This window comes from Heterodontus francisci, chromosome 13 (genome assembly GCF_036365525.1).
Source record: "Heterodontus francisci isolate sHetFra1 chromosome 13, sHetFra1.hap1, whole genome shotgun sequence".
Classification (NCBI taxonomy): domain Eukaryota; kingdom Metazoa; phylum Chordata; class Chondrichthyes; order Heterodontiformes; family Heterodontidae; genus Heterodontus; species Heterodontus francisci.
In genome coordinates, this window is record NC_090383.1 from 26,564,626 (window position 1) to 26,582,806 (window position 18,181).

At 45.5% G+C, this 18,181-nt stretch overlaps 1 protein-coding gene across 1 annotated transcript in view; it reads left to right on the forward strand.

The window, feature by feature from the left end:
* The window catches only part of LOC137376300 (solute carrier family 22 member 3-like), a 74,413-nt gene that overhangs the window by 25,894 nt on the left and 30,338 nt on the right, over nt 1–18,181 (forward strand). The window contains exon 6 of the mRNA XM_068044569.1: nt 297–403. Coding sequence (XP_067900670.1) covers nt 297–403 — 107 coding nt within the window. The remainder of the gene's footprint in view (nt 1–296; nt 404–18,181) is intronic.

Below are 18,181 nucleotides of genomic sequence, written 5' to 3' on the forward strand. Positions count from 1 at the left end.
ATGTTCAGTAACTGCACAACTGAAGGAGCAAAATGTATGCTTTGATAATATAGCTGGTGCAAGAAAACATCTTGCTGATTTAAATCAGAATATTTTATTATCATTCAGATCTACTCAGACCTGGCATTTTGCCACCTCTGAAAATTGTGATGTAAATCTACGGTAGTTGGGCTGCAAGGTGGACATAAGTATGGAATTTTGTGGGATTAGTCTCACTTAACCACACATCCACAAATCGCTCGCCCTATGTAAAATTAACTTTTATTCCAATGATGTGATTTACTGGTGTTTTTCAGATGATAATCGGAGAGAACAGTTCTGAAGAGATAAACAATCCTTCCTTACTGGATTTGTTTAGGACGCCACAAATGAGAAAGCGCACACTTATTTTAATGTACACCTGGTAAGATCACAAATTGAGACTGTATGTGGTTAACTTGAATGTATTACTGAATGAATAAGGTACCTTTGATCTCTTAACTACAATATTGTTCAATCTGAAGAAGTATCTCAAGCACGTATGTAGAAATATTTGCATGACCCTTGGACTTGGGTCACTTTGAACACCATTGAATAAGAAATCCATACAGACCAGGAAGATCACAGGTTCAGCTCCAAGGCTGTGCTCAGTTAACCATTGTAGAAGGATCTTAGGTTCTACAAGCACTACAAGCTCTTAGGTTAGCTAGTGGAAAATCAGCCAGTCCCTACCCTTGACCATTAAACAATCACTCCCATTGGAAGTGCATGGGCTGAATTTTGTTGAGCTCCTGCTGTCAGTCTCCGTGGCAGGGGAGTGCTGGAAGATGGTTCTGGCAGAGGCCCGCCACGGTGCCCGACGCCAGGAGTGCCCGGCCCGATTCTCCCACTGGCGGTGAGGCTCCGTGGCGGTCCCCCCACTGCTGGGTGACGGGACCTGGCTTTGAATATTTAAATAACCAAAATACATACATTTAAATGAACACCTGCGATATTCTGAGTGGCAGCCGGCACTCATGTGCCTTCACTTTCCCGTCTGGGGAAAGCAGGCGCGGCAGTGGTGGGGAAGGGAGGGGTACGTAAGATGGGGGGTTGGTGGGCGGCGTCAAATTTGCATCATTAGTGTAGGGGATGGTGGGAAGGGGTGACCTGTGCACTTTGTTCAGTTTGAGGGTTGGGAAGGTCAAGTGTGGAAGGTAAGTGTTTTGTGGGGGGGGTGGTGGAGTGGGCAAATAATGAATTTTATTGTTATTGGGGGTTTGGGGAAAAGGGCAGCAGATTTTTAATCAATACAGGGGGGGGATATAACTTTGAAAATTTAAATTAGCCTGTTGCCCTTTAAAAATGGTGCCAGCGTCTGCGCACAGGCAGCTGACACCATTAGTGGTGTCAGAGAGCCCGCCCCCTCCACGTGATTGGGGAGGGGAGGGGGCAGCTCGGCTGGGTCATTAACATGGGCCACCGCGAGGAAGATCATGGCGGCATTGCGGCGTACGGCTGATGTGTATGGGCCGCCATTTTGTTCGCCTGCGGCCGCTCCCGGCAATAATAAAATTCAGCCTGGTGTGTGGATGGTGGGGAGGATAGGATCGAGCTGTGGTGAATGACCAATTGTGTTAATGTCAGAACATATCCATGCAGATTTGATTGGAGTCCAAACAGTATCGATGAAATTAAATAAATGGGGCAGGAGGAATACTATAATTCAATATGAACAAATGAAGATGTATCTCAATCACGCATGCAGAAGTATTTGTACAGATAATTCAATTACAATAAGTAAGCAGGTAATTTGCATATCATGTATAAGAGTACAGTCTGTTACTGGAAACCATTTACTTATTCAGATGTTATTGGATGATACCTATGTGGTCTACTACACTTTAACTCTTTTTGCCACTCAGTTATCTGCTGGTTAAGGTAAAGGCAAAATGGAATGGTGTGGCATATAGCCATGATCTAGCCCCAAAGAGTGTTACACCAGAATTCTCCTGATGAAAAACTGCCAGTTAGCATCCACCCAGCCGCGACTGAGCATAGCTTTGTTCTCTGGATCATTACTGCCAATCAGTGCCTCACAAACTGACCTCTAACAACACTGTCACTACATAAGAGACTATATAAACAGCACACTGGCATCCCTGAGGAAGATGCCACATTGAGGAAATGATCTTGATTATGATCAACCTTTCTGAAGTTTTGTGTCGACGTTGATTTTTGCTGCCTGGTGCTTTCGAGCATCTCAGAAGGCTTCTGCCATTCACAGTAAGTACTGGGGGGAGGCGATGGTGTCGTGGTAATGCCACTGGACTAGTAATCCAGATCCCAGGCTAATGCTCTGGGGACATGGGTTTGATTCCCACCTTGGTACATGGTGAAATTTGCATTCAATTAATGGAGACCATGAAACCATTGTTGATTGTTGTAAAAAACCTTTCTAGTTCACTAATGTCCTTTCGGGAAGGAAATCTGCCATCCTTACCTGGTCTGGCCTACATGTGACTCCAGACCCACAGCAATGTGGTTGATTCTTAAATGCTCTCTGAAATGGTCCAGCAAGCCACTCAGTTCAAGGGCAATTAGGGATGGGCAATAAATGCTGGCCTAGCCAGTGAAGTCCACATTCCACAAACAAAAAAAACCTAATTTTTGACAGGGAAAATACCATCTCAATGGGACTACCTCTCTTCCTGTGTTATGAAGGGGAAAGCATTGAAGAAGATTGATTAGAGAAATTAGAGTGAGGCATCACAGAAGAAATTTATTTCCAACATAAAAATATCTACTTCACAGGTTTTATAGACCTAGGGATCTTATTTAGCTTTCTCTGTTCTTACAGTGCGGATGGCTATGTTTTCCCCAGGAGCTATTGGAGAGTTAGACTGGCTCTGGCTGAAGACCTAAAACCCCTTTCCATTATGAAAGCAGCACTGTCAATAGAAGTGAATGTGACCACTGCTTTGATTTATTATTAGTCACTAGTTCCTTCCAGATTGTCTTGGAGGACCTCTACATCAGTTAAGCAGCAACACAGTATGACATATAGAAGGTCTATCTAGGCAAGTCTCGTCGAACATGCAAAACAAAGACAGTGAGCAGCATTCCCGCATCTCTGACAGCAATTGATAGAACACAAAAGGACATAGAAAGGCTGGTGGAATGGGTGGACATATGGCAGATGAAATTTAACACAGAAAAGTGTAACACATTTTGGTAGGAAGAATAAGGAGAGACAATACAAGCTAAATTGTATAATTTTAAAGGTAGTGCAAGAATATAGAGACTTGGAGGTGTTTGTGGACACAGCTTTAAAGTGGCAGGACAGGTTAACAAAGCAGTTAATAAAGCCAATGGGATCCTGGGCTATATAAATAGATGCGTACAATACAAAAGCCAGGAAATTATGCTAAATTTATACAAAACACTAGTTTGGCCCCAGCTGGAGTATTGTGTCAAATCCTGGTCACCACACCATAGGAAAGAAACTGTTTCCAGTGGCTAAAGAGTTGAGAACCAGAGGCAACATGAGGAAAAATTATCTTAACAATGAGTAATCAGCATTTTGAATGCACTGTCTGATAGGCTGGTGGAAACAGATTCAATTGTAGCCTTCAAAAGGGAATTGGAAGAATTTTTTTTTTAAATTTTATTTCCAAAATATACTTTATTCATAAAAATCTGTAAAAATTACATTGCCAAACAGTTTCCAAACAGCACCAAAAAATACAAACATTGCAAGGGAGATCAGTTTCCTTCAAGACTGTCATGAGTTTCTTCCCAACCCTTCCGTTTCACAATTGTCATGTCAATTACAGTTTTACATTTACAGCAATTGAGAATATTAACGATACAGTTCGAGGGGTTTCCCATGGATTCAGCCCCTCAGTCCAGCTTGGTGGGGGAACCTTACACTGTGGTCTTTCCCCATTGAGCCTTTGCTGCGGCTGCCCCAAGCTTTAGTGCGTCCCTCAGCACGTAGTCCTGGACCTTGGAATGTGCCAGTCTGCAACATTCGGTGGTGGACAACTCTTTGCGCTGGAAGACCAGCAAGTTTCGGGCAGACCAAAGGGCGTCTTTCACCGAATTGATAGTCCTCCAGCAGCAGTTGATGTTTGTCTCAGTGTGCGTCCCTGGGAACAGCCCGTAGAGCACAGACTCCTGTGTTACAGAGCTGCTTGGGATGAACCTTGACAAAAACCACTGCATCTCTTTCCACACCTGCTTTGCAAAGGCACATTCCAGGAGGAGGTGGGCGACCGTCTCTTCCCCACCACAGCCAACGCGGGGGCACTGTGCGGAGGGGGCGAGACTTCGGGTGTGCATGAAGGATCTGACGGGGAGGGCCCTTCTCACCACCAGCCAAGCTACGCCTTGGTGCTTGTTTGAAAGTTCTGGTGATGAGGCATTCCGCCAAATGACTTTGACGGTCTGCTCGGGGAACCATCCGACAGGATCCACCGTTTCCTTTTCCCATAGGGCCTTGAGGACATTCCGTGCAGACCACTGCCTGATGGACCGGTGGTCAAAGGTGTTTTCCCGCAGAAACTGCTCCACGAAGGATAGGTGGTACGGCACCGCCCAACTGCACGGAGCGTTCCGCGGCAATGTGACCAGGCCCATCCTTCGCAACACCGGGGACAGATAGAACCTCAGCACGTAGTGACACTTGGAGTTTGCGTACTGGGGATCTACACACAGCTTGATGCAGCCGCACACGAAGGTGGTCATCAGGATGAGGGCCACGTTGGGTACATTTTTCCCGCCCTTGTCCAGAGATTTGAACATCGTGTCCCTCCGGACCCGGTCCATTTTACATCCCCAGACGAAGCGGAAAATGGCTCGGGTGACTGCCACGGCGCAGGAGTGGGGTATGGGCCAGACCTGCGCCACGTAGAGCAACAACGTGAGCGCCTCGCACCTGATGACCAGGTTCTTACCCACAATGGAGAGAGATCGCTGCCCCCACATGCCCAACTTTTGTCGTACCTTGGCTACTCGCTCCTCCCATGTTTTGGTGCACGCCCCGGCCCTTCCGAACCATATCCCCAGCACCTTCAGGTAACCTGACCTGACGGTGAAGGGGCCAAAGGATCGGTCAGCCCAGTTGCCAAAGAACATGGCCTCGCTCTTGCCGTGGTTGACTTTGGCTCCCGAGGCCAGTTCGAACTGGTCGCAGATGCTCATCTGTCTGCGCACGGACAGCGGATCCGAGCAGAAAACGGCGACGTCATCCATGTACAGGGAGGTTTTGACCTGAGTGCCTCCGCTGCCTGGGATTGTCATCCCTGAAGAAGAAAAAGTTGCAGGGATATGGGGAATGCTCTTCAAAAGAGTCGATGCAGATACATGGGCCCAATGACCTCCTCTGTGTTGTTATAGTCTATGATTCTATGACATGTGGCATTGAAAGCTTCATATAACAACCCATCAATTTCATGAACAAGCAAGGCTTTTATTCAATAAATGCCCAGCTATGCTGGGAATATATTAACTTTATCATACATGTTAATGCCTTGGAAGCTGTCATGATACTTCTTCATGCCTTATTAGGGTATCTACTTGAGAACTGAGCAGCATGAGGTACAGACTTGTGACATCACATCCTGTGATGATGCTTTTTTTTTAGAGATACAGCACTGAAACAGGCCCTCCAGCCCACCAAGTCTGTGCTGACCAACAACCACCCATTTATACTAACCCTACAGTAATTCCATATTTCCTATCACCTCCCTACACTAGGGGCAATTTACAACAGCCAATTTACCTATCACCTGCAAGTCTTTGGATGTGGGAGGAAACCGGAGCACCCGGCGAAAACCCACGCAGACACAGGGAGAACTTGCAAACTCCGCACAGGCAGTACCCAGAATCGAACCCGGGTCCCTGGAGCTGTGAGGCTGCGGTGCTTACCACTGCGCCACTGTGCTGCCCATTATTGTTATGACTGACCGCTGCAGTCAAAGCCCCCAATCAAAATATACGATTCTGATTGTGGTAGGAGAAACACACTGTTATTTCAAACCCATCCCTCCACAGATTGCCTAACATATAATTTTAAACTTTCCAAATTAAAAAAAGACCCAGCCAAATTGTACCATCTATTACCCCCCGAATGACGCTAACCAAACCAGGGGTCTTTAAATCAAAAAATTAACTGTTTAATTGGAAAAACTAAATTCTTAAACACTTAAGATATAAACAACATTTAAAATAGAAAAAAATTAAAGTCCTTGCAGATTTACGTTCCTGCCGGATGTGGAACAGTACAAGGTTGCTTGAAGTCCTCAGAGCCGTCTGATGGGGGATAAAAGGTTCTTCAATAGTAGAACAGTCCGTAGTCTAATTCAGAAGTTAAAATAGTTGCTCCTTTTCCAGTGATGAATTTCAACAATTAAAAACTTGCAAACACTTTTTAATGAATCAGTTTGGCTTTAGAGTTTTTTTTAAGTGATAAAAGATTGCCAGTCTATTCATAGAGTTATACAGTACTGAAACAGGCCCTTCAGCCCATCATGTCTGTGCTGGCCATCAAGCGCCTATTTATTCTAATCCCATTTTCCAGCATTTGGCCCGTAGCCTTGTATGCTATGGCGTTTCAATTGCAAACTAACTTCCGTCAGTTTAAAATATCAGAGATCTCTGTTTTGGCTTGACTTTTTAGAATTTTGAGAGAGAATGATAAATAAACAGACTAAACGCTCTTCCTTCAGTTTAAATGGTCTGAGAGCACTCCTTCAGGTGCTAACTCACCACTGTCTGCCTGTTTCTCAGTTAGAACAGTCTGTTTCAACTAAAAAGCCAGTTCAAAAGATAATTGCAACATTGTATATCCGGTAAAATAAAAGCAAAATACTGCGGATGCTGGAAATCTGAAATAAAAACAAGAAAACCACTCAGCAGGTCTGGCAGCATCTGTGAAAAGAGAAGCAGAGTTAGCGTTTTGGGTCAGTGACCCTTCTTCGGAACTGACAAATATTAGAAAAGTCACAGGTTATAAGCAAGTGAGGTGGGGGTGGGGCAAGAGATAACAAAGGAGAAGGTGTAGATTGGACAAGGCCACATAGCTGACCAAAAGGTCATGGAGCAAAGGCAAACAATATGTTAATGGTGTGTTGAAAGACAAAGCATTAGTACAGATTAGGTGTTAATGGACTGAATATTGAACAGCAGCAAGTACAAACCTGAAACAAAACAGTGGGTAAGCAAGCTGAACAAACTAAGATTTCAAAAAACGCAAGCTCGAGGAACAGCATTCCATCTACCGATTAGGCACACTACAGCCTGCCGGACTGAACACTGAGTTCAATAATTTCAGAGCATGACAGCCCCCCATTTTACTTTCATTTTTTGTTATTTTTTCTTTTTTTCTTTTTTACATTTTTTACAATTTTTTTTTTGCATTTGTTTCATTTCATCTTAGTTTGTTCAGCTTGCTTACCCAGTTTTTTTTTTCAGGTTTGCTCTTGCTGCTGTTCAATATTCAGTCCGTTAACACCTAATCTGTACTAATGCTTTGTCTTTCAACACACCATTAACATATTGTTTGCCTTTGCTCCATGACCTCTTGGTCAGCTATGTGGCCTTGTCCAATCTACAGCTTCTCCTTTGTTACCTTTTGCCCCACCCCCACCTCACTTGCTTATAACCTGTGACTTTTCTAATATTTGTTAGTTCCGAAGAAGGGTCACTGACCCGAAACGTTAACTCTGCTTCTCTTTTCACAGATGCTGCCAGACCTGCTGAGTGGTTCCAGCATATTGTATATCCGGTCTATGGTCTCTGAATGTCTGTCGCCGGGTAACCAGAATGCATTCTTTGAAGCTGGTTGGTTCCTTCTCCATATGGTTGTATCCAACGGCAACCAAAATGCACTTTCTCTAACTCCGGAGGCTTACTAAAGCCTAAAGCCTTCTTAAAGCAGTACGGCTCCTTTTCCAGCCTTAAAGGCACACTGCATTCTTCCTGAAAAAAAAAACTACAGGATCATAACAATATACATAACCTACCCAGCAATAGCTTGTGATCATTATGCTACATCTCTCCCCTCTGACTTCATTCATTAGGTCTGTAACGCTGTGGGGTTCTCATGACCCTGCCATAGCATGTTCTCCTTTCACTTCTTTGGGAGATTGAGTCTTTCAGTTCTTTTCCCTTACTTTCCTGTGGTGAGTGAAACTGTTGGATGACTCATGTTCTCTGTCTTCACTGTTATCTGAGTGACCTGTTGTTGGTTGTATCACCGGGTCATCATCTCCCTCTGGTAGCTGATTCTCTTGATTTTTCATCAATTCTTTATTCAGATATGCCAGTACCAAAGATCTTCTATTTCTCCTTATCCATCCTTGGTCTCTCTGAACTATGTATGACGATTTCTCCATCACTTCCCCATATCGACCCTGGTCTTTAATCTAAACCAAATCTCCAGGTCGTTGGTCTGTTTGGTTCTTTGCTCTGTAACGTCTATCATGTTTCTCCATTTTAGATGACCTTTCTTTCCCTTCTCTCACCCTCACCCTTTCCCAGTTCTCAGCACCAACTTGTGGCTAATGGGTGCTTGGGAATGTGGATAATTGTGTCCTCAACGCAGTAGCAACTCACATGGAACCAGCCGATTCAGGAGTGGTGTTGATCGGTAATTTAACAGTGCCAGCTGAAAATCTTCATGACTCTTTTTCAGTAGCATTTTCATGGTTCGAACGCCTCTCTCTGCTTCTCCATTGCCCTGGGGGTACCTCGGTGAACTTGTAACATGGGCAAACCCATATGTTTCTGCGAAATGTTGGAACGCTTCATTCGCAAATTGTGGACCATTATCAGAGATCACTAGGTCTGGAATGCCATGTATGGCAAAAATCTCTTTCAGTGACTTTATTACTGCTTCAGAACTCTGGTCATGTAGTGGTTTGACTTAAACCCATCAAGAGTGTAATCCACAACAATGAGGAAAGTCTTCCCTCATTATTCAAAGAAATCCATGCCTAGATGCTCCCATGGCCTAGACGGAAATGAAGATGACATCAATGGCTCTCTGGAGTCCTGTCTAGTAGTAGCACATGTAATGTAATTGAAGATCATGTCTTTGATCCCTTTGGAAACCCCTGGCCACCATATGAGGTTCCTCTACACTTGGTGATTCCTGTGCCCTTGATGTAGTTTCTCTAGGATGTCTAATCTTGAAGCCTTTGGAATAACTAGTCTTTCATCATAGACTAGTAGGTCATCAACAATAGTAAGGTGGTTTCGCTGCTCTTAATACTTTCTCAGGATTGTGTTATTTGGCTTATGTTCTGGCCAACCCTCTTGGCAAAACTGTCTTACTTTCTCGCAGACTTTGTCCTCTTTCTGTAGGTTTCTAATTTGGCATAACCTTTGAGCAGTTGCTGGCAAATCTTTGGTTATAGCTAAAGCAAAGACTTCCACTTCCTCCAGGAATGCGACATCTCCCAGTTCAGGTAGATTGCTTGATGTGCTTGATAATGCGGCAGCTGTCACCTCTTGCTTCTCTGGGACATGTCAGATATAACACAAGAACTGAATAAGTTGTAGTCGAAAAATCTCTGTACCCTTGGGGGTAATTTTGCTAACTCCTTGGAACTAAGCAACATTATTAGTGGCTTGTGATCAGTTTCAATCTTGACCTTGAGGCCCAGTACGTAGTCTGAATAATTCTCGCACGCCCTTGTTGCTACTAATGCTTCCTTTTCAATCACTGCGTACCTTCTTTCTGTCTCTGACAGCGAACGAGAGGCAAGATACACCAGCCTGCATGTCCATCTATTTGAATCTGGAACAGGACTGCACCTAATCCTGTTAACAATGCATCTGCTGCAATAATGGTCACAAGTTCCGGATCAGAATGTGCCAAAACTTTTGGTGAAGTCAACATTTCCTTGATCTTCTTGAAAGAATTTTTCTGGCTGTCTCCCCAGGACCAGGCATTGCTGTTCTTGAGCATTTGTTGTAGAGACTCGTTAATAGTTGCTAGATTTGGTGGGAATTTCCCTACCTGGTTAACCATACCCATGAATCACTGTAGATCTGTTATATTCCTTGGCTCTAGGAAATCTTTTATTGCCTTTGTGATTCCAAATCTATCAATTATGTGGCCAAGGGACCTCACTGTCAACTCTGAGAATCTGCAGTTGTCATTTGATGTGAGCCCTGTCTCTTGTAATCTGTGTAATACCACTCTTACCGTTGCATTATGCTCTTCTTGGTTTGGCCCATGAGTCAAAACATCATCCATGTGGCAGATGATTCCCTCCAAGCCTTCTAGGATTGCTGACATCGTCTGCAGGAATATCTCTGATGCCAACTCAATAGCGAATGGAAATCTGTTGAAGCAGAATCTGCCGAAGGGTGTGATAAAAGTGGTTAATAATTTAGACTCCTCATTTATTTTCATTCATTCGTGGGATGTGGGCATCGCTGGCTAGGCCAGCATTTATTGCCTATCCCTAATTGCCCTTGAGAAGGTGGTGATGAGCTGCCTTCTTGAACCGCTGCAGTCCATGTGGGGTAGGTACACCCACAGTGCCGTTAGGAAGGGAGTTCCAGGATTTTGACCCAATGACAGTGAAGGAATGACGATATAGTTCCACGTCAGGATGGTGTGTGGTTTGGAGGGGAACTTGCAGGTCGTGGTGTTCCCATGCATTTGCTGCCCTTGTCCTTCTAGTTGGTAGAGGTCACGGGTTTGGAAGCTGCTGTCGGAGGAGCCTTGGTGAGTTGTTGCAGTGCATCTTGTAGATGGTACGCACTGCTGCCACTGTGCATCAGTGGTGGAGTGAGTGAATGTTGAAGGTGGTGGATGGGGTGTCAATCAAGCGGGCTGCTTTGTCCTAGATGGTGTCGAGCTGCTTGACTGTTGTTGGAGCTGCCCTCATCCAGGCAAGTGAAGGGTATTCCATCACACTTCTGACTTGTGCCTTGTAGATGGTGGACAGGCTCTGGGGAGACAGGAGGTGAGTTACTCACTGCAGAATTTCGAGCCTCTGATCTGCTCTTGTAGCCACAGTATTTATACGGCTGGTCCAGTTCAGTTTCTGGCAACCCCCTGGATGTTAATAGTGAGGGAATTCAGTGATAATGATACCATTGAACATCAAGGAGAGATGGTTAGATTCTCTCTTGTTTGAGATGGTCATTGCCTGGCACTTGTGTGGTTAGCATGTTACTTGCCACTTATCAGTCCAAGCCTGGATGTTGTCCAGGTCTTGCTGCATATGGACATGAGCTGCTTCAGTATCTGAGGAGTTGTGAATTGTACTGAAGACTGTGCAATCAGCGAACATCCCCACTTCTCACCTTATGATGGAGAGAAGGTCATTGATGAAGCAGCTGAAGATGGTTGGGCCTAGGACACTACCCTGAGGAACTCCTGCAGTGATGTCCTGGACTGAGATGATTGACCTCCAACAACCACTGCCATCTTCCTTTGAGCTAGGATGACTCAAGTGGAGAGTTTCCCCCCTGATTCCCATTGACTCCAGTTTTGCTAGGGCTCCTTGATGCCATATTCAGTCAAATGCTGCCTTGATGTCAAGTGCAGTCATTCTCACCTCACCTCTGGAGTTCAGCTCTTTTGTCCATTTCTGGATCAAGGCTATAATGAGGTCAGGAGCTGAGTGGCCCTGGCGGAACCATCTCATCTAAAGGTAACTGCCAGAACCTGCTATTTGCATTTAACTATTTAACTTGTGAATATGGAGCTTTTTCCCAATTTCATAAGGCTGTTGTCGACTGATGCCATCGGGTGAATTTCCCTCTGTACCACTTTATTGAGTTGGGTAAGGTCCACACAAATCCTAATAGACCTATTTGGTTTCTTTACCAGAACAATCCCAGAGCACCACCTAATGGGTTTTGTCACTGCAGAGATTTAGTGTGGAGGGTGTGTGGGACCTTTCTCAGTGTGAATAAACATACCGATTCTGCCTCTTTATTGAGGGTAATATGGAACTCCCTTTTTAATTTCCCTAAGCCTTCAAATAGTTTGAGGAACTCTGGACTTAAATCACTGAGCTGTTTCTCCTGTTCCTTGATCTCTTCCACCCTGCATAACATCTCTAAGGCCGGGCATGTTTTTTACTCATGATTGGACAGGCTTGGTTCCTAATGATATATAGGGTTTCTGGGATCGTGTTGCTTCTGTCTGTTAAGGTTGTCTACATTTCTCCCAGAACCTTCAACTGAATTCTTCCTGGCCCGTATAATATTTTGTTGTTTTTCCAAAGCCTTTCTTTCATCAGCCAAGGTTTTTGATCAGACAGGATAGAAACCGTTGCTCCTGTATTCAATTTAAAAGTAGTTTTATTTCCTCCCACTAGAATTTCTGCTTCCAGCAATCTTCATTTTGTTCCCTGTATTTCTCTTAGGAAGGGAGAATTAATTGTCTGTCCCTTTTCTATTTCCTTTATCTTTTAACCCTCTGCAGCATTTGTTTTCTGCTGGGACAGACCAACTAAAAGTGCCCCCTTCTCTTGCACCAGAAACATTCATTCTTCTTACTGGGGTATCTGCATGAACACTGACTGAGCAGCACACAAACTCGTGATATCACATCCTGCGATGATGCTTAAAGTCTATATACATAATCTACCCAGCAGCAGCTTATGTACATTATATTACACTACACAGGGCTGGATTTTGTGCTGGATGCGGGCTTCCCGGCAACTGGCTGAAAAGTCGGGGAGAACTCTGCCTGTGCCTTTTTTCTACTCCCCAGAGCGATCTTTTCCTATCAAAGTTTCAGGAGCCCGGACCCCCATCGCCTCCATGAGCTGCCGACCAAACAGAGGGCTGGTAGCTCAGCAGTATCGGCAGTGCCATTGGGAGCAATGGCAACTGCCGGTACTGCAGAGGGCTCAGACCCAGGCCCAGTGCTGGAACCTCTGACCAGAGGTAGGTGAGGCTGGGTCGCCAGGGCCAGTACGGAAGGCACCAGTGAGGGGGTCTGGGGGGGTGAAGTGGTTCCTATTGGGGATCCTCCGTGGGCCACAGATTGCCCACAAAGGAGGGACCCCTGCCAAGCCTGCAAGGTGGTTGTCGTAAGATCCCAGCAGTGGGGGGAGGAGGTTCTTAATTGGCCGTTAATAGGTCACTTAAGGGCCTCAATTGGCCATGGGGTGGCAAGGCCAATGTTGGCCTATCACGCCTGGGAAGATCGCTTGGCGACAGGGAGGCAACGGGCCCTCTGCCCCCCACCACGCTTTGCGATTCGCTGTGACCCCACCCCCCACCCCCCTGCCACTGGCTCCAGCCCCACCTCAGGGGGCCCGTAAAATTTAGCCCATAATATCATTACGCAGGAATCTCAGAAAGATAATGCTGCTGATGAAGATGGATATTGTCGTCGATGCCCACATCAGGAGGAAGATGCGGGGAAAGGAGAGGAGGTGAAACAAGAGAGTCATCAACCTGAAACCAGAAAAAGGAACCGAGAATTTATATCCCAGTGCTATCAGTAAATAACCATTGACGAACCAAATATTTCCACCCACCCCCGCTGTTCCTCCCCCATTTCCAACTGTTACACAAAGATCTGCATTCCCAAAGGTTTCTGTAGCTTGCCTCTATACGACAGAAGCCAAGTCATCATCCAAGCCCATTAAATTTCAAACATCTCCAGAAATAAATACTGAAGCATATGTCCAGAACCAAATTCAGTAAAGGATTCCAATAATTTCCTGCAATCTAACTGCAAATATTTCTTATCACCATGTCAACCCTTTGTGCCAGCTCCTTATTTGCTCTTGCTCCAAACCTCTCTTTTGCAGAGGTGTTCCATGAGTGATATAAGATTAAGAAGTGGGTGGCTCGGAAGATTCCTCTAGAGCCTTTGAGGACTGAGGTAACTCTTGTCTTAATTAAACTTCTGTTCCTGAGTGATCTGCTTCTGTCAATGGGTGTTAGGCCCAGGTCAGCAGCTGAAGGAAGTGGGCTTATTGTCATTGTTATGAGAAGCAATGACATCTGTTGCCACTCATTGCAGCCCACTACTGTAGAGCACAGGCACAGATATGCTACTGGTCAGTGTCACTACAGACCAAATAGTCCCAAGTAAAGTCTTGGAAGTTCTGTGAAAGTCTTCTATTAGAATGACCTCCCAGGAAGCAGCCATGATGCCTGCATATTTTGACTGTCTCAGGTACCACAACTTTTCAGGCCGCCCGCTCGCCTTCAGAGATGGATTCTCAGGGATAAGGACTACCCATTACAGACATGCCTACCCACACCTGTATATTCCGGCAATAGCACTGAAGACCTGTGCTCCAGACCTTGCCACACTGCTAGCCAAACTGTTCCAATATAGCTACAACACTGGCATCTACCCGGCATTGTGGAAAATTGCCCAGGTATGTCCTGTACACAAAAAGCAGGACAAGTCCAACCCGGCCAATTACCGCCCCATCAGTCTACTCTCAATCATCAGTAAAGTGATGGAGGGTGTCATCAATAGTGCCCATCAAGCAGCACTTGCTTAGCAATAACCTGCTCAGTGACGCTCAGTTTGGGTTCCGCCAGGGCCACTCAGCTTCAAACATGGACAAAAGAGCTGAACTCCAGAGGTGAGGTGAAAGTGACTGCCCTTGACATCAAGGCAGCATTTGACCGAGTATAGCATCAAGGAGCCCTAGCAAAACTGGAGTCAATGGGAATCAGGGGTAAAATTCTCTATTGGTTGGAGTCCTACCTAGCGCAAAGGAAGATGGCAGTGGTTGTTGGAGGTCTATCATCTGAGCTCCAGGACATCACTGCAGGAGTTCCTCAGGGTAGTGTCCTAGGCCCAACCATCTTCAGCTGCTTCATCAATGACCTTCCTTCAATCATAAGGTCAGAAGTGGGAATGTTCGCTGATGATTGCACAATGTTCAGCACCATTCGTGACTCCTCAAATACTGAAGCAGTCCGTGTAGAAATGCAGCAAGACCTGGACACTATCCAGGCTTGGGCTGATAAGTGGCAAGTAGCACTTGCGCCACACAAGTGCCAGGCAATGACCATCTCCAACAAGAGAGAATCAAACCATCTCCCCTTGACATTCAATGGTATTACCATCGCTGAATCCCCCACTATCAACATCCTAGGGGCTACCATTGAACAGAAACTGAACTGGAGTAGCCATATAAATACCGTGGCTACAAGAGCAGGTCAGAGGCTAGAAATCCTGCAGTAGAGGTGCTACTGAGCCACTCTTGGTGATGGACATTGAAGTCCCCCACCCAGAGTACATTTTGTGCCCTTGCTACCCTCAGTGCTTCCTCCAAGTGGTGTTCAACATGGTGGAGTACTGAGTCATCAGCTGAGGGAGGGCGGTAGGTGGTAATCAGTAGGAGGTTACCTTGCCCACGTTTGACCTGATGCCATGAGACTTCATGGGGTCCGGAGTCGATATTGAGGACTCCCAGGGGCAACTCCCTCCCTACTGTATACCACTGTCCCGCCACCTCTGGTGAGTCTGTCCTGCCGGTGGGACAGGACATACCCGGGGATGGTGATGGCAGTGTCTGGGACATTGTCTGTCAGGTATGATTCCGTGAGTATGACTATGTCAGGCTGTTGCTTGACCAGTCTGTGGGACAGCTCTCCCAACTTTGGCACAAGCCCCCAGATGTTAGTAAGGAGGACTTTGCAGGGTCGACAGGGCTGGGTTTGCCGTTGTCGTTTCCGGTGCCTAGTTCGATGCTGGGTGGTCCGTCCGGTTTCATTCCTTTTTATTGACTTCGTAGCGGTTAGGTACAACTGAGTGGCTTGCTAGGCCATTGCAGAGGGCATGTAAGAGTTAACCACATTGCTGTGGGTCTGGAGTCACATGTAGGCCAGACCAGGTAAGGACAGCAGATTTCCTTCCCTAAAGGACATTAGTGAACCATTTGGGTTTTTACAACAATCGACAATGGTTTCATGGCCATCATTAGACTAGCATTTAATTCCAGATTTATTAATTAAATTCAAATTCCACCTTCTGCTGTGGTGGGGTTCGAACCCTTGTCTCCAGAGCAATACCTGGGTCTCTGGGTTACTAGTCCAGTGATAATACCACTACGCCACCGCCTACCCCGCCTATTCATATTTCCCTATGAATCTCCTTTAATTATGTTATGTTTAATTATTTAATTATGTTCAAACCAGACAAACTCTTATAGACACTTATTTAGGTCCAAAGAATTGAACTAATTTTCCCTCAAAGAAAGAAAACTAACAGAGAATAATACCATCTTTCAGATAGCCTATTTTTAAAATAATTATGGCTAAGTCATAAATATCCCAGATATTATAAGGGTCTAGGAAACTATTCAATATGTATCTCTCCACTTAAAGAGACACAGAGAGGGAGTTCTTGTAGTTGTATACAGAATGCTACATGAGACGATTTATTAACTTTTATATATTTATTAAAGAATTTAACATGCAATACACTTTTAAGTGGATAAGTATACTACAATATCAAAGATTGCTCAGAGATTTAAAACATAATCCTATTTCTAAAAAGAATCCAAAATTTAAACCTCGACAATATTACAGCAGTATATCTTAGAATATGACATGTGATGATGGCACCCGCTTCTGGTGCTGCTGCTGGGACCTCCGAGAGGCTAACAAAATTCAGCCCTTCGATTCACTTCACGTGATATCAAGAAATGGCTGAAGGCACTGTATACTGCAAAGGCTCTGGGCCCTGGCAACAACCCGGCTGCAGTACTGAAGCCATGTGCTCCAGAACTTGCAGTGCCCCTAGCCAAGCTGTTCCACTGCAGTTACAACACTGGCACCTACCCAACAATGTGCAAAATTGCCCAGGTATGTCCTGTACACAAAAAAACAGGAAAAATCCAATCTGGCCAGTTACAGCCCCGTCAGTCTATTTGTAATCATCAGTAAAGTGATGGAAGATGTCATTGACAGTACTATCAAGCAGCACTTGCTCAGCAATAACCTACTCAGTGACGCTCAGTTTGGGTTCCACCAGGGCCACTCAACTCCTGACCTCATTACAGCCTTGGTTCAAACATGGACAAAAGAGCTGAACTCCAGAGGTGAGGTGTGAGTGACTACCCTTGACTTCAGGGCCGCATTTGACCAAGTGTGGCATCAAGCAGCTCTAGCAAAACTGAGGTCAATAGGAATTAGGAGGAAAACTCTCCATTAGTTGGAGTCATACTTAGTGCAAAGGAAGATGATTATGGTTGTTGGAGGCCAATCATCTCAGTCCCAGGACATCACTCCAGGAGTTCCTCAGGGTAGTGTCCTCGGCCCAACCATCTTCAGCTGTTTCATCAATGACATTCCCTCCATCATAAGGTCAGAGTCGGGATGTTCACCGATGATTGCAATGTTCAGCACCATTCACAACTCCTCAGATACTGAAGCAGTCCGTGCCTGCATGTAACAAGACCCGGATAACATTCAGGCTTGAGCTAATAAGTGGCAGGTAACATTTGTACCACACAAGTTCCAGACAATGACCATCTCCAACAAGAGAGAATCTAACTATCTTACCTTGACATTCAATGGCATTACCATTGCAGAATCCCCCTCCATCAACATCCTGGGGGTTACCATTTACTAGAAACTTAACTGGCCCAGCCATATAAATAGTGTGACTGCAGCAGCGGGTCAGAGATTGGGTATTCTGCAGTGAGTAACCCACTTCCTGATTCCCCAAAGCCTGTCCATCATCTACAAGGCACATGTCAGGAGTGTGATGGAATACTCTCCACTTGCCTGGATAAATGCAGCTCCAACAACACTCTAGAAGCTCGACCTCATCCAGGACAAAGCAGCCTGCTTGATTGGCACCCCACCACAGGCGCACAGTGGCAGCAGCGTGTACCACATACAAGATGCACTACAGCAACTTGGCAAAGGTCCTTTGACAGCACCTTTCAAACCCGTGGCCTCTACCACCTTGAAGGACAAGAGCAGCAGATGAATGGGAACATCACCACCTGCAAGTTCCCCTCCAAGTCACACACCATCCTGACTTGGAAATATATATCACTGTTCCTTCACTGTCGCTGGGTCAAAATCCTGGAACTCCCTTCCTAACGCACTGTGGGTGTACCTACCCCACATGGACTGTAGCGGTTCAAGAAGGCAGCTCACCAACACCTTCTCAAGGACAATTAGGGATGAGCAATAAATGCTGGCCTAGCCAGCAAATCCCACATCCCATAAACGAATAATTTAAAAAGGGCCC